This window comes from Pipra filicauda, unplaced genomic scaffold (genome assembly GCF_003945595.2).
Source record: "Pipra filicauda isolate LSUMZ 115617 unplaced genomic scaffold, ASM394559v2 scaffold132_size2486313_pilon, whole genome shotgun sequence".
In the NCBI taxonomy this organism is placed as follows: Eukaryota; Metazoa; Chordata; class Aves; order Passeriformes; family Pipridae; genus Pipra; species Pipra filicauda.
The window spans coordinates 288,670-314,072 of record NW_024103796.1 but is presented as its reverse complement, the minus strand read 5'-3'; the positions used below and the strand labels follow the sequence as shown (position 1 = coordinate 314,072).

Genomic DNA, 25,403 nt, shown 5'->3' with positions numbered 1-25,403 from the left:
CTTCTTGGAGCTTCCTTCCTCCTCTTAGTGTTGGCAGGTTTGGAGGTTTCGTGACGTAAATGGTGCTTTTTGAAGGTGGATCCTGCAAGAAGTTCAGTCCCGTGTGTTTAAACAGGACAAACTCGGTTCATTCCATCGGAGCAAGAGGCTCATTTTTGTTGCTGAGCTGATGATGTGAAGGCAGTGAGAATCAGAGCTGCTTAAAGGGGAATTGCACCAAGGAACATGATGCTGAGCTGTTCCCAAATGCATTTCAGAGTCACAGAATCATTTAAGTTGGAAAAGCCCTCAAAGATCACCGAGTACAACCATTCCCCAGCACTGCCAAGGCCACCACTGACTCATGTCCCCAAGTGCCACATCCACACGGCTTTTAAATCCCTCCAGGGATGGGGACTCCACCCCTGCCCTGGGCAGCTGTGCCAGGGCTGGACAACCCTTTTGGTGAAGAAACTGTTCCCAATATCCAACCTAACCTGACCCTCCCCTGGCACAACTTGATGCCATTTCCTCTCGTCCTGTCCCTTGTTTCCAGCTGCTCCTGGTGCCCCATCCCCAGCTCCATTCCCTTCCCTGGACACGCTCCAGCCCCTTCAATTCACAGTTTCCAGCAGCATCTTGGATACCATCAAATGGACTCAAATTCACTTAAACCCAAGGGTAAGTGGCTCTGAAATCTTTAAAAGTGTCTTGCATTTATGTTTTAAACTCACCCTGGTTGCTACTACAGGGCACCTGAGGACATGGCTCAGTGGTGGCCCTTGGCAGTGCTGGGGGAACAGTTGGACTCGATGATCTCAGAGGGCTTTTCCAACCTTAAGAATTCCATGATTTTGATTTACACTGGCTGTGTGCAAAGCACTGGAGCTAGAACGTCTTGGAAGGAAATTCCAGGAATGGTGCCTGTTCCACAGATGGGGGTTGTCACAGAGTGCACCAGTGTGGAATCCCATCCTTGGCTCCAAGGAAAGCTCCACACTCAGACACACCAAGATCAAAACTCCTAAAGCCCATAAAGCTCATGCAGACTTTGGCCTAATGCTGGTACCAGGACTACTTTTCCATGGCCTCTGCTTCCCAGGATAGTTCAGTGCTTGCAGGATTTCCAAGCACCTTTGCTACTGCTGCTCTAACATCTCACTTGCAAACCACGTCAGCGGCCGTGGAGCCCACAGGGAATTCCGAGGATCAAAGCAAAGAACAACCCCTAAACCTGCAAAGAATGGAATAACTCACAAGAATCCATCATGTTGGAATGTTGCCAGTGCAAAAAGGAAAATCTTCTTCTCTGCCACTGGTGACCTGGGGTTACCAAAACTGAACACGTTTCGATATCTGTGCTGCGTGTGCATCGTCCTCCACTTGGGCGTGAAAGCAGAGCCCCATTTTGCTCAGTTTCTAGGTAATTCCACTTGGAGGAACATCATTTTGTGCTGCAATGTGGGAGTACAATGGATAAATTAGGGACAATGGAGAAATGTGTAACAAAAAACCCTGTAGTTTAAAAGTACGATTTTCGCAGAAATGAAACCAAGTCGTTCCTTTTGTGCTCACATTCTGCTAATTCCACCACTTGGGCAGTGATGTCATTCTTTTTCTTATGCTTTCTAAAAAAGACCTTCTTGCCAAACCAGGGTTTGGTTAAAACTGAACTCACAACCCACTACAAACAAAAAAAATAGATATAATTTATTACTTCGAAACGTGTTCCTGTTGTTCCAATTTCACTGGGCAGTATCTTGTAAGAAGAGCCTTTCATTTGAATAACACAGTGAGGGCTGACCACTAACACAGAGCAGGGCACTTAAACGAATTGCTTGTGTCAAATACAAGCAATTTATGATTTATGATTATTTATTTATTTATTAGGATTTTCCCCCCCTACAACCACACGCAGAGCTTGAGGCACATTACAATCCCACATTTCCTGGGATAAAGTGCCATGTATTTCTTGTAGAAAGAGAGAATCTTCCATTTGTAGCTCATACTTCCATCTGAGCCAGATTTAAATTCCTGGGTATACTGCACTTAACTGCAGTGACACCATAAATTTAAAGATTTATTCCCGGTTTTACTCTTTCTGTAACTGGTACTGGAATGTGGCCAAACACCCATAAGAATTAGCACACAGAAACTGGAAGATTAATAGAGGGAACAAACAAACAAGCCCAGCAGGATTTGGAGAAGGAAACCTTATTCCTTGACTAGCACCTTTTGCAATTGAAATCCCAGAGAGGATGTGAAGTTCAGCTGCATAAGAGTTAAAAAAAAAAAATTAATTAGACTTTTGGATTCTAATAAACAAAAATTCAAACGGTGAAGTTCAGCTGCTTAAGAGTTAAAAAAAATTGAAAACACTCAGACTTTTGCATTCTACTAATAAATAAAAATTCAAAGAGGTAACATAAAGATTATTTTTTCACCTCAGTCATGGAGTTTACTCCCAACTTCAGTGCAACCTGATGGCATTAAGTGGTAGTTCATTTAAGGAAGCCAGGAACAAGCAGGATTATATTGGATATTAATTGTATTTCTCCTGAAAAGGAGATGCTTTAAGGGTTAAAAACCACTGGCATGTGACATGAAACACAAAGAAAGGCATCTTGTTCTCCCATACAATAAGTAAAACTACAGTAATTTTGCAGCAATGAATGAGCATGTCCTGAGGGCAAAAAAAAAAAAAAAGGTGCACTGGAAAACAAGAGATCTTAAAAAAAGGAAGAGTTCAGCTGCAACTCAAACACCCAAAGCCATGTGGTCTGTGCTGCAGATGAAGTTCCTTCCACTGGACAATAAAGGCAGCTGAAGGAAATTTTTTTCATATTAACATCTGCATCTTGACAATGTTTCTCAAACCCTGTTAAGCAACTCCACTGAGCTAAGACAATATAAAAATGTACCCATTTTATTCAGCAGAGCAGCCAATGGGGTGTTTTAGATTTACACTGATGAGACACAGCCAGGCCTTAATGAAACGAGCAGCTAATGGATTTGAATTCTGGATTAGGCCAGGACAACTGGCTGGTTTTCAGGGATGTGCTGTCCATTTGCTGTGGCTGAAGGAATATCAGAGCAGGACACCAGGATGGTGAATCCTCCTTCCCATTCCACCACTTCCAAGCTCACCCATCTCTCCTGACAGCTCTTAACTGAGAGATATTAACACATCAAAATTCATGCTGACCGTTCAAGATCTCACACAAAACTTCTCCTGGCAGTGCTAAGTTCCAGCATTACTTATTTCCAGGCTCACAATTAGGAACAAGCTGTAATTTGGTTATAAATCTAAACTGCAAGTTTTCAACGTGGAAGTGGCAATACTAATGCATCTGACTGCTTTGAAAATCTACTGGTCTCCTAATTTCAGAAAAAAACTTGCTCTATCCAACTTCCTGAATGCCAGATGCATCACTGAAGAGACCATGAATATTGCCTGAGAATGACAGATTTAGATATGGTTAATAAATGATATGGTTAATGCACATCTAAATAAGAATATATGGTTAATACACAGTTCCTTTAGCTTTGGTGCAAAGTTACAGCTGTTTCACAACAGTAAAACAACTGGTCTGAAAACACAGGGAGGCATTTTTATTTCATCCTCTAGTACTGAAACTCAGCTGTAAACCTTTAATCAGGGTAAGTATTTTGGGAAGAAACAACATTCATTTTAGTTGTAAAAGGAGATCAATGAAAAAATTAGACACCACTTTGCAAAAATCAGTGAAAAAACACAAACAGCTTTGCAACCCCCCTCCTGTTTCCAGAAGCAGAGCTGGGCTCTCACAAGTGAAAACAACTTTAATAAAAAAGGCAGTAGTTTGGTGACTTTTTTTGTTATTTTTTCCTAGATTGGGAAAAACACAGTCAGTGTTAAGCAGCAGAAAGTAGTTCCCTGCCTTTCACAGTCTGAACCATGTGTTGGATCCCTTTTTAATGTGGCACTGAAGCTCATGTTGGTCCATCACCACGTTCTCCTTTGGAAGAGACACTTGAACCCAGGCCGTGGTCCCAGCTGGAGGTGGAGCACCATGTTCTATCCTGGGACACGACGTGTTTGCTGCTGAGCTTACACAGAGTCCTCCTCTAATTCACCTCAGAGCCCCAGCATGACTCTGAAATGGTCAAATGTGCTTGCAGTTCTTCTTTTTCTTCCTGGGGGCTCCTTCCACACACTCCTCCACCTCCTCCTTTTGCCTTTTGTGTTTCTTCTTATGGCGTTTCTTCTGCTTTTCCTCCTGGTCCCTTACACCAAGATCCTCCTCATCAGCTATTCCCACATAAATTTCTCCATAGCCCATATTTTCATCACAACTGGTGTTTTCTCCTTCATGCTGCTCTTTATGTTTCCTCTTCTTTTTCCCTCTGTGACATTCATTTAATGGAGTATCCAGTTCCTCTCCATCCAAACCACCAGTTTCAGGCTGTTTCTCGCAATGCTCTGTCCTTTCTGCCTCCTCATCTCTCTTCTGCTTCTTCTTTTTCTTCTTCACTTTGGTTTCCAGCTCTTCCACAAGATCCAAAGCTTCATCAGACGTTGGGCTGGAATTATCCACCTTTGTTTCTGGTTCCTTCTGAGATCCCTTCAGCTTTGCCATGCGCTTGGCAAAATATTCCTGCACAGTGAGAACGCTCTTCACTGTATTGGAACCATCTGCAGGGTCAGAGAGCCAATCCTTCTTGTCCCTGTCTTCCTGAGACTCAGGATCAGTAATATCCTCCTGCAAATGAACAAAGAGAAGCAGGAGTGAGAGTCAGGAATAATGGCTTTAAATATAAAGCTGATTTTTGCACACTAAGAAGAAAAATATTGAAATGTGGTGCTTTGAAAATTAACTGTAAAAGTTTAGACTTGGGTGGAAGTTAAGCAGCCCTTATGTAAAAGATGCTGTAGGTTTAGAGGTGGAAGGATGAAAGGCAGCAAGAGAATACAAAACAAGACAATTTTCAGTTGACTTGAATTCCTTATTTAACCTACTCCTGTGCAACTCACTGCAGATTGAGTTTACTACCTCCATACTCAGTGTATTACAAAAGCACGTCTCTAAAAGACATAAACCAACATGAAAAATAATCCAGCACAATCCCTTAGCCCGTGGCACAAAGGAAATCCCATGCCTGGAATCCCTCTCCAGCATAGGGCTCATGATCCAGGGAGCAATCCAGCACTGAGGCATCTCTTCCATCTTATCTGATCTTCAGAAATGTTTGTTTCGTAGCTGCTTCACTGTCATTGTGTCCCAGATGTTGTTATTTAAACAGGCTCCATTTGATCACAAGTTATCAGATGGCAAAAACGACATCACAGGTTACATCTTACAAGGCTTCTGCAGACATGAAATGAAGAGCTGCTCAGCGCTGGTTGCAGGTGAGGAGTTATTAAAAGAGTCTTGTATCTAGAAAGTAAATATACACCGAAAAGCAAAGTATAGCTATGGAGTGGATGTTTTGTATGGCACAAAGAGAAGTGACTCTGAAAAAGCAACAAATGCAACAAGTTGAAAATACATAATTTGCTAAATTGTCTGTGATTTGCAAAATAAACAAGCCAAACAGGCAGCTGAAATTAAGGCTTGTTCACATACATAGCAAAGCACCCAAAAAAAAGCCTCTGTGGCTTTTGCTTGGCAAAAGTAATAAATGACTCTTGGAAATGTCCCAGATTTTCAAAGAATCACAGGATCATTAAGGCTGGAAATGACCTCCAAGATCATCAGGTTCAACCTGTGACTGATCCCCACCTTGTCCCCCAGCCCAGAGCACTGAGTGCCACATCCAGTCATTCCTTGGACACCTCCAGGGATGGGGACTCCACCACCTCCCTGGGCAGCCCCTTCCAATGCTTGACAGCCCTTTCCACGAAGAAATTCCTCCTGATGTCCAACCTGAACCTCTCCTGGCACAGCTTGAGGCTGTTTCCTCTTGTCCTGTCCCTTGTTCTCTGGGAGCAGAGCCTGAACCCCTCTGGCTCCCCGCTCTGGTCAGGGAGTTGTGGAGAGCAAAAAGCTCCCTCCTGAGCCTCCTTTTCTCCAGGCTGAACCCCCCCAGCTCCCTCAGGTCATTAATTTATTTTAAAACCTTGTTCACACTGCAGGTAACCAAACACCCTCCTCTGGATGGGAAAAGCTGAGCCGGTCAGGATGGAGTACAATCCTCACCAACATCTGGCCTACAACCTGTTCTTGAAAGAGAGCTAAATCACAGCTATTACAGCCAAATATGGTGAGTATGACTGAGATAATTCCCTGTTTTTCCATTCATAAATGCACTGAGAGATAAGAGCATCCACTCTGTCCATGCAGCCTGAATGTGAACTGAAGGGACTATAAAACACCACCAAATCAGGGCAGTAATATTTCACAGCCACTTTTACTGCCATAAACTGATACCCAGGGAAGGCCAGCAGAGAACTGGGAGATATAAACCCACTTATCTCCACACTTTACAGTTATTGCACGATGGTGGAGATAAGTGATCTGGTTCTCTTTGGAGCATCGTTAAACTTGCTGCCTGAAGTGGGGTTTATCAGGGTTTGTGAGGAAGGTTTTCCTTCTGTATCCATAACCTTTGCTCACATGAGCAGGAATGCAAAAATTGGTGTCATTAGTGATGCATTACGAGTGGATTTCCTCATACATCTGCTTTCAGGAGAGCTGTTCCAGTGGAACGAAAGTAAGGCTGCACTTGAGATTCCAGGAATGTTTGTGTGGGCACTTACCAAAATCAGGTACTTTTCTTGTAGGAATATGTTGTAGTGTTCCTGCAGGTATATGGAGTAACTGAAACTATTTGACTTCTGGCAGAGAAGCCTGCAAAGAGGTTGTTGAACATGGGGAAAAACAGGATGTGTCCACACACATCCACATACAGGTGACATTTGAAAGGGGAGTTGCAGCAGAAGTTTGACAAGGCAAAATTTCCAGGATAAATGGATTGAGCTATGTTTACAGTAACACTGCTTTTAATAAGACCTACCTCCTAACCCAGCAAGCACAGAATCCCAGTGCATAACTGAATCATTAAGGGTGGAAAAGACCTCCAAGATCCTCGAGTCCAACCTGTGATTGATCCCCACCTTGTCCCCCAGCCCAGAGCACTGAGTGCCATGTCTAGTCGTTCCTTGGACACCTCCAGGGGTGGGGACTCCACCATCTCCCTGGGCAGCCCTTTCCAAAGCCTGACAACCCTTTCCAAGAAGAAATTCTTCCTGATGTCCAACCTGAACCTCCCCTGGCTCCCCCCTCCTGTCAGGGAATTGCAGAGCCAGAAGGTCTCCCCTGAGCCTCCTTTTCTCCAGGCTGAGCCCCCCCAGCTCCCTCAACCTCTCCTGGTGCTCCAGCCCCTTCCCCAGCTCCGTTCCCTTCCCTGGACATGCTCCAGCCCCTCCATGTCTCTCTTGTCTGAGGGGCCCAGAGCTTCCCCCAGCACTGGAGGTGCCCCAGCAGTGCCAACAGAGGGACAGGCACTGCCCTGATCCTGTGGCCACACCAGGGCTCATCCAAGTCAGGTGCCATTGGCCTCCTTGGCCAGCTGGGCACACCCTGTCTTGTGTTCAGCTGCTGTCAACCAGGACCCCCAGGTCCTTTTCCAGCTTTCCAGCCACTCTGCCCCAGCCTGGAGCTGCAGGGGGTTGTTTGTGACCAAGTGCAGGACCCGGCACTTGGCCCTGTTGACCCTCCCACCGTTGGCCTCAGCCCATGGATCCAGCAGATCCAAACCTGCTGCCCTGCAGCAGCACAGTGAAACAGGGCATTTTCCCCCTACCCACAGCAGGATTTTGACACCCTGGATTGCAAAAGGACAAACAGTCTCCCAGGTTTTCAGCCAGAACAGTTTCCCTCCCCACCCCAAGATGTAAAACGCACTTGGGACCAGAACACAGTCACCCCCTGGCCAACCAGGAAAGGATTTTCTTATTCCCTTGGTGACTTCAAGTCCTGACAACTTAATTACTGTAATTGAAGGCAAATATTACTTGAACTCTACACGTTTCTTTTTATAAAATACATTAGGCATAAAAACAAATGTTCCTTTGGTTAAGCAGAGGAGTTCAGAAGGTTTGCACGAGCCCAGAAAATAAGAACCTTGCTCAGAAACTCCTTTATTGATAAGAATTTTAATAACCACGGGCCACTGAGCACAGAACTAACAGGGCATGGAGACAAGCAAAAAGGTGCCAACCCTAGAAAACCTCTGGGTTTAGGAAAAGCTTATGTAAAACCATAAATCACCTGGAATGGCTGTTAAATGCCAAAGTGTTCCCTCTTCCGTGATGTACCTGTCCTAGTAGCCATGGGAACACTGCTGAACTCCAAACATGGGTTTTCTCTAACCTATCTCAGTTTATGCAATTCCTCCCCTCCTTGACCCAACACACACATAGAAAAAATTCAAACAAAAATAAGAAATGCATCCTTAAATGTGTATTGTGCTGCCGCAACTTCTGAAAAGCAATTTTTCACCAGATTAAAGACACTCCTACTCCTAAAAAATGATGATCATGTAAAAGGGAAAGAGCAATTGTGCTGTAAGTGGTGGAAAACCTGAATATTGGGCTTTGGAGTTCTATGAGTTCCAAAATTGCCAATGAAATAATTCTGGAAAGATGAATTAAAAGGAACTGGGAATCCTGGTCTCCGGGGAATTGGTAGGATGGTCCCGAGCAAGAGAAAACAACTGCTTGAAACACGGTGTTAAATGTGGAATGATTAAGAGGAAACAATAGGAAAATTCAAGGAGAGGTTGGGAAGGGCACAGGAAAAGATGAAGGTCAATCACAGCCAGAAGTCCCCTGTAAATATCATCTGTTTATGCAATTAAATGTATGGAAAATAATCTGAAGGACATAAAACACTTTATGTACTGCCGTGTTTTCTTCACTTGCTGATTAAATCATTAAGTTAGGACACTAAACTTATAGAGGGAAATCCTGGTTCCCTTGAATCCTGCAGGATCAGGATTGCATCTCTAAGGCATCACACTCTGACACTACCTTCCAGCCACAGTTACTTAGTGAAAGAAAAAACAGAGGATTATGGCTAATTATCAAAGCAAATTATCAAAGCATCATGAAAACACTCTGGCAAGAGCAGAAGCCTGAAGTGGAAAGGATTTAGACATCTCATGAAACCCAAACTGGTCTAGTGGAAGGTTCCCTGCTCATGGCAGGGGGTTGAAATTAGATGATCTTTAAGGTCCCTTCCAACCCAAAGTATTCTGTGATTCAATGATAATTAATATTCAAAAAGTAAAACTGCACCTGCACGTTACTCTGTGAGGAAAAGTGAGATATAACCAACCAGCAAAGCAAAGGGTGTCGGTACATGAGCAACAGAAGCAGCTTGGATTAATTCAGAGACTCTTCAGAATGCAAGTATGTCTTTTTTAGCACTTAAAAGCTTAGAACAGGGGAATAAAAAATCTCCTATACAGTCTCAGATCTGCCACATATGAACAACTGTTATTTAAGCTTTTGCTTCCTCATTTGGAAAGGAAGGGGTACTAATTCACACCAGTTTTGTGAGTTCCAATTCACAAAAACGACACGAAAGGCAAAGGCAGAATAAATCTAAACTCTAATTTCAGTAGATTCTCACTTAAGTGGTTTGGATGAAGAACATGGAGCCTGAGTTACATGGAAAACACATCATCATTCATAGCTTTAAAATGCAACCACCCCTTCCTGGCTGAACCACGGCCATCACCTACTTTCTGGTTGAGAAAGTGTAACAATAAGATTAAGATAATCCAGTTCTGTTCCTGCTGCTTCAGATCCTCACCCAGAGGTGCTTTGGGATGACCCCCATGCAGTGCAAAAGACCAAACAGAACTGAGGGCATCCCTGTATCCTTCTAACCCAGAAAAGCTGCAGATTATTCCTGGAGAGCCACTCTGGAGCTTTGCAGACATCAGTGAGGACAGAGCCTTGCTTGAAGGAGCTGACAACTTCAAGTTAAGTATGAGCATAAACATTTGGACTGGGATCAAACAGGCAAGAGAATGAACAAAGACTTGTAGTACGATGAGTTTAAGCAGGATTAAAATAAATACATGCATAAATAAGGCCACATACCATCAGTTCTGAACTCAATGCTGGCTCCAGAGCAGGTACTCAGGAGGCTCTGATGTTTTTAACTTACCTGCAGACAGCATTTTATGAAGAACTAATGATAACAGGCTTCCAGTATAGGAAGAGCTGATGCAAAGGGAAAATGGGACAATCTTCCTGGTGCTCATGAGGAAAAGGACAAACAGCAGCAGATGTAAATCACCCACATGGAACTTCAGTAGGAGAAATCAGCACATATGTGAAGCCTCAACAACCACTGGGAGTCTCAACCTTTGAAAACAACTAGAAACAACTCTCAGGAAAGCATTAGGTGGAGTTAATCCTTGCTTGGAATGGAAAATGGAGGATCCCCAGAAGCATCTCCCAGCCCTGTAATGCTTTAAAAACTTAAACAGGGATCCAATTTGACCTCCAGCTAATCACAGAATTGTTGAGGTTGGAAAAGTCCTCTAGCTGAAACATTCCCCTGAACTGCCAAGGCCACCACTAACCCATGTCCTCAAGTGCCACATCTTTTAAACCCCTCTTAGATGGGGACTCGACCACTTCCATGGGCAGCCTGTTATAATAAATGAGGGTTTAATGAAAGAGATGAGAAGCAGGAATACTCAACCTAGGGAAAAAAAAAAAAAGGTAAAAATTCAGTCCACTTGCAATTTCTGCTTTTTGTTGACTGGTATTTTAACCACCAGGGCACCTCACAGAGCCATAGCAAGGTGTCCTTTCACTACTGTTTATCCTGAGTGCCAATAAAGCAATGAATCCACACAGGGGAAATGGAATGAAAATCCTGAGTGTCTAATGCCTGTATGACATGAAACACTTTTAAAAAGGACAAGTTCCAATTACTACAGAGATGCACTTTCCTGACTCCATTACAGTAAGATCTGTGTGAGAATACACTGAAAAATCAGCTGCTGTCTTGCAGTTGATAGCAACTGCTACACTCCACAGGAACTATCAGCTCTGTCTCCAACCCAGCAAGGACAAGGAGAGAGGTTAGAAAGTAATTAATGGAAAAGGGACAAGGAAAAACTTCTTTAAAAAATCCAACTGTTCTTCAATGGAATTAAGAAGATCCATTTTTGCTACACCTGCAGCTCCAAAAGACAGAAAAAATAGGTTTTTCCTCTTGCAATTAAAAAGCAAAGGAATTTTATTATAGCAAATCTTTGCATAGAATAATTTTGGGGTTATTAATAGAATCCTTGACGTCTGGAGGTCTCCAGGAGAGAGAGAGGCTGGAGCAGTACTATTGTCAGCACTAGACCAGGTCAGTTTTTGTAGTGGAATCATGGAAATCTCCAAAGACAGATGTCCCACCATCCTTCAGGACACCCAAATTCTGATCATGGAACTGCAGAATGGTTTGGATTGGAAGGGACCCTAAAGTTTATTTCATTCCAACCCCCTGCCATGGGCAGGGACACCTTCCACTATCCCAGGTTGTTCCAACCTGGCCTTGGATGTGGCACCATATCCTAGTGAGGAGGTTTTATTGCCACATAACAGCACCCATTTCATTCCACTGTATAAATCTATAGGTGCTCGGTTTCTAAGTACATTTACATTGTACTTGCTGATTCCATTTTTAATTTCAGTTTTAAATTCTGTGGTGATGAATTTCTTTTAGAACTACATTCAAATTCTCCCCAGGTTGTCTTGTAATTCTATTTCACATTTTTGCCAAAAGCTCATCCTGTACCTCAGAAAGTGGCCAATTTTAGCATTTTCCTTCATTCTTATAATTCACCCAATAGAAAGCCAGCATCTTTCTTGCTGAATGCAATCTCTTGATATCCAAAATGCCATTTGTTTGTCATCTAAACAACACATTTTTAGTGTTTTAGGATGTGTTGGATCCCAGCCTGTTCCCATCAATGAAACAGGAGCTGTAACACTCAGCCAGGTTTTGCCTTCAGCCTGCAAACAACAGGGGAACAGGAAACAACAGGGTTGCAAAAGTGCAAGGGATTAAATTTTGGCCAGAGCCTTGATTACAACGACAGCCATGGGGATTCATTCCAGCTGTCATTAGCAGATCCTGGGCAGTCCACAGCACCTGTACTTCCAGTGGCAGCTTGGGAACCCTGTGTTGCACAGACTTCCTTCTACTGTTCTTCCACTTTTCAGGAAAAAAAAAAAGCATTTATTGAAGTTTTAGCACAACAAAGTCCAGGAGCTGAGGAGAAGGGGGAACACACACCGTGAGGCACCAAGAGGTGCAGAAGGCTGAAGGAACGTGGGGAGAGAGTCAAAAGCTCAGCACAGGGCAGAGAAAATCCTTTTCATATCTTGAGAGCCCCTTAGATATCCTTGTGTGCCATCTCATGTCCCTGCACCACACTGCTGAGCCCAGCAAAACCTCCGTTCCTCTGCATTTCCTCGCAAATTACATCTGTGCCTTCCACTGAGCATAAACAAACCTAAAGGAAGAGATTTCCCCAAGGATCTCTCTATTGGCACAGCACAGAGATCCAAACACAGTGACTTCATCTTCCCAGAAGCACCTAAATCAGTTCTAACCGTCCTGTTCTCACCTTGAATAACAGAGGAAGTAAGTCCAGCAAAGCGAGCACGGGACTGGGAAGGTCACGTTTCCCAAGTTCTCTTCCTGGCTGGTGGGAAAGCCTGGAGAAGTTATTCCCTCCAGCTCTGGCACAGGTTATCAAAGCACAGAACATGCCTGATCAACTGGATGAAACTTGCAGCAGAGCTCAAGAGTTTCATTAAGTGTTTGGGAAGTGCTTTGAGATCCTTCAGAGAGGGATCCCAGATGGATTCCAAAGGCACCGGGCAAGGATGGAATAACCCTGTTGTTCCTCTCATATGGCTCTGCCACGGGGCTGGGACACCCACCAGAGAACACACACAGCACCACTCTTCTGTTCTGTGATCTACCTGTATAGAATCAAATCATCAAGAGACTCTCAAATATAGTATTTCAAAGGGTTGGGCAGGAGTCTAATCATGGAATCAAAGAATGGTTTGGGTTGGAAGGGATCTTCAGGATCGTCTTGTTCCAACCTCCTGCCATGGGCACCTTCCACTAGCCCAGGTTGATCCAAGCCCCGTCCAACCTGGCCTTGGACACTTCCAGGGATCCAGGGGCAGCCACAGCTTTTCTGGGTAACCTGTGCCAGGGCCTCACCACCCTCACAGCCAACAATTCCTTCCCAATATCCCATCTAACCCTGCCCTCTGGCAGTGGAAAGCCATTCCCCCTTGTGCTGTCCCTCCATCCCTTGTCCAAAGTCCTTCTTAAGCTCTCCTGGAGCTCCTTTAGGCACTGGAAGGGGCTTTAAGGTCTCCCCGAATCCTTCTCTTCTCCACGTGAACCCCCCCAGCTCTCCCAGCCTGGCTCCAGAGCAGAGGGGCTCCAGCCCTTGGAGCATCTCCGGGGCCTCCTCTGGACTCGCTCCAGCAGCTCCACATCCTTGTGCTGTTGTTCCCCAGGGCTGGAGGCAGCTCTGCAGGGGGGGTCTCACCTGAGGGGGCAGAGGGGCAGAATGCCCCCCTCCCCTGCTGCCCACGCTGTGGGATGAGCCCACAGCTGTGGGATGAATCCAGGATGTAAATCAGTGCAGAGGGGTCTTTTTATCCGGTAGGCAGCTGCTAATCAGGATTTGGAAGACAAACCCCTCCTTGATTCTTGAGTTCGGGATTTTTAACTGCTCCACAGATACAGATAAACTGAATGAACCACAAGAGAACTTGGGCAGCCAAACTGTGAATACAAGCAAAGGGCTCTGAAGATTTCAGATGCCAAGATAAGCCAAGAGAAAGGATGCAATAAAAACCACTGGAAGTAACCAGAGAAGAGAAAGGAGTTCTGGTATCAATTCCAAGAGCAAGCACAGGAGAATCCCAGCCTGGCTTCTGGCAGAGGAAACCACAAGTGCTTTGAAATCTGAAAATAACACCTGCCCATGCAAAACTCCTCTTCCAGCTCTTTTCTAATAATAAATGTAGAAAAGCAGATTTGTGTATAAATAAAGTACTTCTAGGAGCATTCAAGCAGATAATTTAAACCAAACCTTCCCCTTCCCCTTAGAAAATGCTTCTCAAAAGGAAAATACACACTTGAAACTCTTTTGTTTCTCTGCTCTGAGAGGGTGAAATGCTGCAGAGCTGATCCAAGTATCAAAACCAACTCAGAGTTCTGGGCAAGGGGACAGACATTTCCTGTTTTTCAGCCCCAGCAGTGGCTGAGGAGCTGCTGAGAAATACCTTGTGTCACTTTTTATCCCTTTTTAGTGTGCCTTGGTTCCTTTTCTCTGAGCAGGTGTGAAGGGGCATTCACAGCACAGGAAAATGAATCAGAACATCACAATTTGGAGCAGCACAGACCACAAATACCAGCAGGCCCCTCCTGTGCAGACTAAAGGACAGATGCAGAAACACAAGACAAACAGCAAGAGGGAGAATTAGATTCGAAATACAACAGCATGGATGTGTATACACATTTTTTACTTCTCTCCCATCTATAAGGGTATGAAAAAAGCAGTTTGTGTGAGGAAAGGGTTTTATTTTTCAAGGAATATCGCTCCTGCAGTGCACCTACAGTTCATATGGATCTCATCCTTGTTTTCAAGGATTCACACAGTACAGCCCCTATGTGACTATAATCCAGCCAGGTACAATCTCCCTGCAGCCTTTTTTTCATAAATTCTTGCATTTCTTCTTCATTTCTGCCTTTAGTTTTGGTGCTTCCTTAAACAACTACTCTGACAGGTCAGATCCTCAGATCAACTCCAATTAGGACTCATCCTCTCCCCCAAAACCAGCCCAGCTCTTCTCCTCCAAGTTTCCTAATGCTGCTCCTGTGTTTCACTAACCACGTTCCCCGTGTCCTACCTTACCCTCTTCCCATCTGAGATGTGTAACATCCTGCCCTTGTTCTGTCCATCATTCCATTGGAAGCTCTCTGGGGAAGCAATTAGCCCACTTGTGAGCACTCTATAGCATAATTAACAAATAATAACCACTGAGAAATGTAGGCCAAAAAAGCAAAGCTATCACAGCACCATTTCTGCAGAGACTTGTATTGTTCTGTGCTCACTTGCAGCTTCCAAGTTCCTGGAGGCAAATTTTAAACTCCCAAGCAGCACAAAAGCAAAAGGTGAACACTGTGCTTTAAAGAAGACATAAAATGTTCTGACTTTATTTGGATTTACAGGCTTTGCTGCTTTTCCACACTCATTAACACCACCAGCTCCAAGTATTTACACAGAACACTACAATAAATTTCAGAACTGGAGGTGAAAGGCTCATAATTTGAGTCTAAATTAACTTTGGCAAGGAGAGTATCAAAGGAAGGAAAGACAGGATGACTGCAACCATGAGCAAGATGCAACACAAACGTTGTAATGACATCATTTAGAGTGAAAAAACTACTGAAGGAGGCATAGACAGAACCTCCCTGTTGGGTATTCATCCACACACTCCACAACAGCCAGTAAGGAATGGCAACAGTTGTCAGGGAAAGCCTAAAAACTCCCTCTTATTTCAGCAGGAAACAAAATATTTCCAATTCCTGAGGCTTCCTACTGCAAAACAGCTCTTCCAGCCTCTTGCACACTTGCTAGAAAGTGTAACGAGTCCTGGGTATCCCTTTAATGTTGCCTCTGTCCCCTTGATACTGAAAAACAAGTCTGGTTGTTAAGGTGCCAAAGCAACTACATAAAGGTTTCTAATACAGTTGAAGTAGAATTCCCACTTCATGGGGAGCTGGGGAGCTAAGGAAGAATAAAGGAGGATGAAAAAAGAGGAGAAAAGGATAGACTGGCGTGGTTACTGGATGAAGAAAGGTGGCACTTGGAACGTACAGAGGAAGAATAATGTGATTACATCTCCACATTTCTCATCCTTGAATATGTCAGCAACGGTGACCTTACTCTGAAATACTGATTTTAGATCCAGCCATCACTGATCCTCTCCTGAAACTCGACATTAAGGTGGTCCCTGCTGAGAGCAGGATAATGAACAGAACATTTGGGCCACAGAGCAGGTGGAAAATCTGTCATGGAGCAGTTGGCACTAATTTTTGGGCAATCCCTGGAGACTACAAGTGCCAGCACAACTCTGTAGCCTGAGCACGATGGGACACGTTTGCTGTGCCTTGTGACAAGGACTTTTGATGGTCAGTTTGTGAAATCTGCAATTTCTGGCAGAACTTTGGCTCTGTCAACCTGTGGAACAACTCACCTGGTTTAACCCAAGCAAGCAGGTCATTTGAGGAGAGAACAGCTCAGATCAGCACGTGCAGTGCCTACATTTCCAAGCCTGTTCTGATTGCAAAGAATGTCTTAATTATCCAAGAGAAGACAGGTCTTGTCCTTCAAAACTGATGGCAGAGGGGTGGTAACTAGACAATCTTTAAGGTCCCTTCCAACCCAAACTATTCTGTGATTTGATGATCCATTAACACTGAGACAGTTTGTAGCCTCACAGTCCGTTTCTTAGCTCAGCTTTTCTGCTCATGGGTAATCCAGCCCTGATCTCCCAAGCATTAGAGGTGGAAACATTTGGTTTATTTGTCTTTCACATCCATATCTGTCCAGACTGCTCTGGAGTTTACATCAATTTCCTCTCCTGGGAGTAAAGAGCCTGATTTTCCACCTTCAAACCCATCCTTGGACTGTATTTCCTTTGGCTTTCTTTTCAAGCCCAACCTTTGTGCTTCTGCTCTGCTTTTAACAGAATCATGGAAAGGTTTGGGTTAGAAGGGACCTTAAAGCTCAGCTCATTCCAACCCCTTGCCACGGGAAGGGACACCTCTCACTATCCCAGGTTGCTCCAAGCCCTGTCCAACCTGGCCTTGAACACTTCCAGGGATGGGGCAGGGATGCTTCCCTTCTTTCTTCCCTTCCTTTCCTTTTTTTTTTTTAAATTTTGGTGATGACTGCTTCCTGGGTGAGTTTTAAAGATACACATCTTTCATTACACTAAGTATTATCTTTGTGCTACTGCATAAAGATTTAGCAGCAACTCAAAAAAAAATGGCAATGAGAAAATCCCCGTGCCTGTAATTCCAAATAGATTTCCTAGGATTTTATTATTAACACTTTCCTTAATGCCTTAAGGGGAGAGAAGTGCTCTGTGGTTGCCCAGTGAACCACACAAAGCACACAACCTGTGCCCCAAGGGACTTACAGGTTAAAACCCTGAGTGGGTACAAAACAACCCAAATAATTGCCAGGAAGGCAATCCCACAGGCAGCCTGGGTGTTCCAAGCTGGAACGTCTCCTGGCACAGGAGCTTTGAAAAAGGAGTGGGAATGGGATGCTTATTTCAGCTTAACAGCAAAGTGCTCCAGGAATAGGCAGGAAAATAAAGACTCAAGAGGAAGTGTCAGATTAAAGGAAAGACCAATTTGTTCCCAGTGTCTCGCTTGCTCCTGTTGCTCTGTGGTTTACAGGGAAGCAAAGGCAGAGAAACACAGATTGATTAAGGTTGGAAAAGCCCTCTAGGATCATCAAATCCAACCATTCCCCCAGCACTGCCAAGGCCACCACTAAGTCATGTCCCCAAGTGCCACATCCACATGGCTTTTAAATCCCTCCAGGGATGGGGACTCCACCCCTGCCCTGGGCAGCTGTGCCAGGGCTGGTGAAGAAATTGTTCCCAATATCCAACCTAAACCTTCCCTGCAACTTGAGGCCATTTCCTCTGGTCCTGTCACTTTTTAGATGGGAGAAAAGTCTGACCCCCACCTGACTCCAGTCTCCTGTCAGGGACTGTAACAGCCTCACACAGCTGCCATCTCCAGTCCCTCAGCCATGTCATGGGAAGCTGTTCTGTGGAGAGGGATGTGGTGTTGGCTGGGATCTCAAATCCTTAGTGGAAAGGCTTGGAGTAGTTCACTGAGATGTCCTAAGTCTACTGAAGCAGAGAGGAAATACAGCAAAGAAATTCTTGCTTAAAGCTGAGCATTAAAAGGGTGTAGAGAAAAGAGGAGAAAAGAACCACAGAATGGTTAAAGGACCTTAAAAAACACCCAGTTCCAACCCTCTACCATGGGTAGAGACACCTTCCTCTAGACCAGGTTGCTCAGAGCCCCATCCAAGCTGGTCTTGGACACCTCCAGGGATGGGGATTGTCTCCTCATTCAACAGGCCCAACTTTCAGCAAGAGCACAGAAGCTTTAAGAGATGATGTTTAGCCCAAATTAGTCTCCACAATCCACCTTAAAATCTGCTTTCCACCTTTACTTTACCTCCTTTCAGTTAATCTTCCTCTACCCTGCTCTTTCATGAGGTGAGCCCTCTGCTAATCCCCCCTGCTGCCACCAGAGCTGGGTGGTCCCTCCACCTGGAGCTGAGCTCCACCACCAAGTCAAATCCCTGCAGTGACTCAGCAGTGCCAGCTCAGGTTTAGTTCTTCCCTTCATTACCCCACACTTAATGCCCTAAGAAAAGCAGGAGGGTGGAGCCAGGGAAGTTCTTAAAGATGTCATTCCAAGGACACGTGAAGGTCGTGGATCTCCAAGGTGTGAGCTGTGATTTTCATTCAAAAAAGGACAGTTGTAGTAACTCCAAGCAAAGGAACTTCACTTCCTGTGGCTTTGCATCTCGTGGCTGGATGACCCCGTACCTGTTTGGTGCAAGTTCTGACAGAAGCTGTTCCTGTGGTCACAGGGTTTGTAACGACTTTGCTCTGTGTGGACTCTCTGATGTCTAATTATACAGTTGGGCCCAGCTGGGAAAACAATTTGTCTTTCCTTTTCATGACACCATTTATTTTCACAAAGAGTAGGAACTTCATATCTGTAAGGCTTCTGTCTGCCTGTGTAATGTGGTGGAAATCAGTGAGAGGGGATGGAATAGATAAAATGAAATAGTGGAATCGTTAAGGTTGGAAAAGACCTTTAAGATCATCAAGTCCAGCACCACCACGTTTACCACTAAACGACGTGCTCAAGTGCCACAACCACGTGTCTTCTGAACACCTTCAGGGATGGTGAGTGTCAAAAATAAAAAATAATCATTAATGCTTTAATTGACCTGGAAACCAGGCTAAAAATGAAACAATCCTTTACGTAGTTGAAGTACTAACAAAATTAATTCAGTGTTGACAAATACAAAGAAATTCACTTGAAGAATAGAACCTAACATTAAATAGAATAAAAATTAGGAAGTCAGGACATACTTCATCAGTTCATCCTGTTACTGGATGCCAGTGATGGTTCTGCATGTCTAAAATATCAAATACATTAGTAGTTGGACAACTTACAAAGCAGCATAACACACAGATAGAGGTTAAGAAGAAATTCAGGTAATAATAATTACTCCAAAGTCAAGTGTGCCAGAACTACTCACTGTTAATCCATATTGCCCTTAATGTGCTTTCTCAGATACATCTCATCCCCTCCATGAGAACATGATTTGTGCTAAAAGTAGGTGTTGATTTAAGGTGGAAATGAGGCTCAATGACAAATAGGCAAACAATGACAGTAAAAATGACCACTAAAGACCACTTGGAGTAATATTTTGTGCTGAAGCAGAGGAGAAGCAGCCACAGAGCCCATTCCAGAGAGCAAATCACCTCTGGAAAAGCGGCAATAACAAAAAAGTGGAAGCAGTGAGGGGAAGGTGCAGATGGCAACCATTAACACGACTATTTTTGCAGCAATCAACACCTCTTGAAGGAAGGAGAAAGAATCCATGCTAAGTCATAGGTGGGAAGAAGCCAACACATCAGTGAAGAGGAGGAATTCTCCAATTATTATTCTGCAAAAGGCACTGACATCCATGTTACAACCTGTTATCAACCGCAGCATGTCGAAGGGATTAAAAGCTAATGACAAACCACAATTCCTCCTGAAATCCTGCGCCAGGCCAGGGTCTCCCACTTTCTCAGCCTAAATATCCACAGTTGCAACATCAGAGCAATGTTGTTTTGTTCCCAAGGAAGGAGGTGATTCACTTTCTTCCACCTTAAAATGTTGATTAAAGCTCGAACCGCCCCCAAAATTTACAGCAGAGGGAAAAAGAATACAAAGTGAGGCGTAAAAGGAGATGGGAGTCGAGGGGAAAATCAAAGCAGGGAATTCACCAGGAGGTAGAGATTTTATCAAAGTGATTGGTTCATTAGGCAGAAGATTTGACTGTGCATTAACATGGTACAATTGTGTTTTTTGTTAGCGAGCTCTTCAGGGCAGACACCTTTGTCTTTCTTCTTGTAAAACACCAATTAGTACCTCGGGCAGACTACAAACAAATCAACATTAAAACAAAGCAGAGAAATAGAACCATTTGTATCTCCTGTTCTGCCTGGAGTCACTAGGACAGACTCAACTCTCTGGAGAGAGACCACATTCTTTATTCTCTAATAGTCTGTAGGAGTTAAAAAGCACAAACTTGGATTTCTCTCTCTGCTTTGGTTCAGAGGGAGTTCACCACAGGATGTTGCTCTGGGAATTCTTCTTACACATTCCATATATATGTACTGAAGGTGGTTTTAAATTAGTAATGGTATAATTGTTGCAAAGCCCACCCAACGTTGCACAAGCCAGGCTTTCCCAGCATGGAAGTACCTGTTACACATCCTCTGAAGGGCCATTTTTGGGAATTAAAAGACTGCTGGAATGGTACTGGAAGACTACACGGGGTGGAAGGAGCCAGACTTGGTTCAGTCTTGTCCACGTGGCTGGGCTGGGAAGGGTTCCTGGCACCATCTCCAGAAGTTCAAAGGGGGTTTGTCTTGGAGGGAAGCAGCTCATTCACCTCAAAGCAGAGTTTGGGAGGGAATTTACTTCCAGTATCCAGGAGGGAAAAGGAGGACCATGTTCTATCAGCAAAGGTATACACAGTAAACCAAGAGAACTTAATCCAAAGCCACCACCAGCTTCCTTTCATGGAATCACAGAATTGTTAAGGTCGGAAAAGACTTTTAAGATCAAGTCCGACCATCAACTCAGCACTGCCGCCGTGTTCAACACTAAACCACGTCCTCAAGTGCCACATCCACACATTTTTGAACACTTCCACGGATGGTGATTCCACCACTGCCCTGGGCAGCTTGTTCCAGGGCTGGACAACCCTTTCAGTGAAGGAATTGTTCTCAATATCCAACCTAAACCTCCCCTGGTGCAACTTGAGGCCGTTTCCCCTCATCCTGTCCCTTGTTCCCTGGGAGCAGAGCCTGAACCCCCCCGACTTCCCCTCCTGTCAGGGAGTTGTGGAGAGTGAGAAGGTCCCCCCTGAGCCTCCTTTTCCCCAGGCTGAGCCCCCCCCAGCTCCCTCAGCTGCTCCTGGTGCTCCAGACTCTTCACCTTTCAACCTGCTCTACTCAACCAGCATCATCCCCCATTTCCCATGCACACATTTTAAACAATATTAAATGTCTTTTCTGGTTTATCTCCCTAAGATATGTTCAGAGGAAAGGTCAGACACAGCAGAAATCTGTTGGTTTGGGGTCACAGTAATGGTTAAGATATCAAACCACAAATCCAGAGTCTGAGCCTTCCATGACTCACACCAAGGGCTGATCACGTTGTACTTGCTCTAAGTAGAAAAATAATAATTTATCCTTGATTGAAAAAACCTGAAAATCTGCCAGTCACATCTCTGCCTAACATATCAGAAAGCACTAAAACCCTAACCAAGGCTACAGTAAGGAATGAATAATTTGGAGTTTATGATTCCTAGAGCAACACTGATGTCAAAGGTTGGGAGAGAACAAGGGTCTTCTGCTCTCTATGGAAAAGAAATAATGATCTTAAACAGCAGTGACAGACATCCATTTTTTAAGAGCTGGAAAAGCCATTCCATGTTTAGTCAAGCCCACAACAGGCTGTGCAGACTTTGTGGGGTTCATGTAAGAGAGAACTCAGTGTTTTTCAAACACATCTGTCAAGACTCACGTGAGCAGAGCAAAGGTGATGGATTTGATGAGCACTTCAGTTCCTTTATTAACTTACCTCCTATGAAAAGAAACCGGGAGAGCAGCTTGGAAACAGAAAAGGGTGAGATTTAGAGATCTCGTGAAAGGGTTAAACATTCAAACAGGTAATATCTGAATTTTGAAAGAATTTGGCCACCAGAGCTCCTTCCCTGCAACAGTTCCGAGAAGCCGCTGCCAACGTTAACATCGGGAGGCAGATACCGACAGGACTTTTTTGCCCAGTCAGATGCTGGTATTGACACTCATTCAGACAAGCCAGTACAAACAGGAATAAAAGGCCACCTTTCTATGGCAACGCTCCTCAAGGAACTGAGGAATTCACCGAGAGCCATGAAATCTCTGGCAGGCGCTGGGGTTCACTTCCCAAATGTCCCGGGGCACGGAAAAGCTGACGCGCCTCACGTAACAACGGTTCCTACCACACTGAGATCTAGAGATGAGTGACAGGCCCTGCAATATCCAGCAGGAATTCAGACAGTGGCCAAGGATGGGGGATAAATTCCAGCTGCAGGTCAGGCTCCTCCTGGGAGGACAGAAATTCTTGCAGAACCAAGTGCTACTTGAAGTTTTCTTCAGGCTCGAAAGCAAATGGCAAGTTTCTTACACAAATGTCACTGGCCAGGTTGGACAGGGCTTGGAGCAACCTGGGATAGTGGAAGGTGTCCTTGCCCATGGCAGGGGGTTGGGATTAGATCATCTTTAAGGTTCCTTCCAACCCAAACCACCTATAATTCTAATTACCATCCAAATTTCTGCCTCTGCATTTTGTACCCAGTTCACACTAACTAGACAACTCGGTGCTGGTGCTGAAGGTAGAACTGATTCAGAGGGAGGAAGCTGAGCTCATTTTCCCAAGTCCAGGGGAAGGGTGAGCTGTGCTCGAGGCACAGAATGTTCCCTCACAGCCTGGGATCTTCACATCCAGTGCTCAGACCAGATTCCAGTTTTCCTGCCTTGAAGACAGGGGATGTGGGTGTAAGCCTGGCACTCCCAGATCCAGCTGCTCTGCTTCTCAGAAAAACTGCCATCAGCATCCCTACACTTGGGTTTTGAATCCAAAATTTAGGCCTTTAGTCCATCACTAGTTTTAAGGCTGCAGAAAAACCTTGATCTCAACAAATTTAATTTGGTCTCAGCAGCACTTTAGGAGAAGGTTTGGCACCTTTTCCCAGCAGTTTTGCTTTGTTTTTAAAGCCAAGTTGACAATAATATGGATGGATCTTGGAGAGCTGAGAGCCATGGACAAACAATGTAAAGGTTTCAAGGTGATTTTTGGAATACCAGAAGGTCTGGATAGGTAGCTGAGAGCCTGCTATTGATGACAGATCAGCCAATTTGCATCTGATTCACAGAGACTGGAAGAGAACCGGGAAGTTGAGATTACAATGGGATTAATCACTCCAGGGATCCCATTCATCCCACTCCTGATGGGTCCTAGAGCTGCTCTGTGCTGTCTGAGCTGCATTTAGGAAGTTATTTGGGGTTTGCTGGGACAGGGGTATCAGATTAGAAGGAGGGAAGAGATAAAGATTAGCTAGTTTTCCACTCAAAGCTGTATCAAAGTTACGTGACCACGAGCCAAGATTAAGGACTGTATTAAACCACAAATTCCAGGCTGGAGCTGAAAACCTTTTGAGATTTAATGCTGCTAATTCCTACAGCTCTCACATGTACTAGGAGTGACTGTTAAGAAAAAAAAATAAAACAAATCAATCATTGTGGAGGAACTGTTCTGCATCCTGAAACAAAGGGAAAGGATGAGATCATACCTATTTCTTCAGCCCTGCCGAGGTCTCAAAGTTAACACATGAAGCAGATGAGGAGACTTGCCTCAGCAAGGCCTGCCAATGTCAGAGCAATAAATAAATGTTCAAATAATAAGGCTGCACCTTCAGCTGATGTGGCAGCACTGCTGTCAAATGCAGGCAACCTGTGGAATCCCGGGATCTCTGGGTAATTGGAGATCCAGCACCTCGTTTATCTGAAGGGAGACGCCGGAGCACAGCCACCATGGAAAGGATTGGGCTGCCAGGCAGGCAGTTAATTAGGTGGGAAACACTTCCAAAGTCTCTTTCCCACTGTGATCTTGTGTGTTGAACTTGGCATTCCCATGGAGTTCTTGGGCTGTGCTACCAACAGGGACACCAAGGCCCAGGGAGCAGTGAAGCAGTTTGTCCCGAACTGTTCAGCATCAATGTTTGATGTGAGACTCCTGGTTTTGCTCCTGGATTTCTCTTCCTGAGCTTTGGCCACTGAGATATATTTCCAGAAAAGCTGCAAGCTGGAGCTTCTTGTGGCAGAAATCAGGAATAAACTCTAAATATTATCAAATGCAACAAATGAGCTGGTCAAACCAATTCATCGCTGTGTTTATATTTTTCCAAGAATTGGTTCCTAACTCAGAGTCACAGCCCAGACCCTGGCACAGCTCCTGAGGTCCAGGCATTCCTGGTGAAAGGTTCTCTTTGCTCCAATTCCCATTCCCTTTGCCTTAGACCCTTCATTTCTAGGTCACATGAAGACAATACATAAAAGAAAACCTCTGATGTTCGTCTGTAACGACACGCACTGTCCAAATAACCCCTTCTTTGAGGCCAGTTTTTGTCTGACCTTTGTTCTGAATCCGATAGCAAAACTCTGATTTTTATAAAACTCTCTTCGAAAAAAAACAGTTAAAACTTTTTTTTTTTTCCTTTCTGTTTTTAAACTTAATTCACCTTCTGGGAAAAGTCTAAACAATTTGGAGTCATGATGAATTTATGTCCTTTTGGGAAAAAACCCTCCAGAAAACACTCCAATATCTACAGAGATGCCTACTGACCCAGCAGTTATCAGCAATGTGGTGAGTTTTTTTTTTGCTTTCTGGCACAAAAACAGCTTTCTAAACACCAGTGACCCACTTTCACCTAGCTGGCCTCTGAAGTTGAGAGAAGATTCATACCCTGTAGACGTTGGAGGCTCTGTTTGAAGTCACTGCTGTCAGGAGATGGTCAGTTTACGTCTCCTGTCCTAGGACAGGAAAAGGATGCACTCTCAGCTCCATGTGTTGCAGGGAGATAAGCACAAAGATTTCTGTCCTATGCCCTTATCAGCTTTTCCTGCTACTCTCCAGAACAGACACCACCAAGACTGGCAGTAAAAATTAAACTTAAGCAAAAGGAAAAAAAAAAAGTCAAAAAAAGAGACCCAAGTATTTCTCATAAGAGTAATTCAAAAGGTTGAAGTCTTGGGGAAAAAAAAATTCATGCTGGGATTTTTAGTTCTGAAAATGACCTAAAATCTTGTGTATCCTCAGTGTGAACTGATCTCCTTCTCTGACAGAGCCAGGGTGATTTAGGGTTCAAAATATTGAAACAGTCACCTTGCAAATAAAACCAATTAGCTGGTAAAAGGACATTCCCTGTATATGCAAAAACATCAGAATCAC

General features: G+C 44.3%; 1 protein-coding gene across 1 annotated transcript in view; it reads right to left on the bottom strand.

Annotated features, from left to right (window-relative positions):
- Positions 1-1,674: 1,674 nt before the first annotated feature.
- PINX1 (PIN2 (TERF1) interacting telomerase inhibitor 1) overlaps positions 1,675-25,403 on the bottom strand; it is a 63,758-nt gene continuing 40,029 nt past the window's right edge. The window contains exon 7 of the mRNA XM_027742510.2: positions 1,675-4,721. Within this exon, the coding sequence (XP_027598311.2) occupies positions 4,125-4,721 (597 nt within the window). The 3' untranslated portion in view covers positions 1,675-4,124. The remainder of the gene's footprint in view (positions 4,722-25,403) is intronic.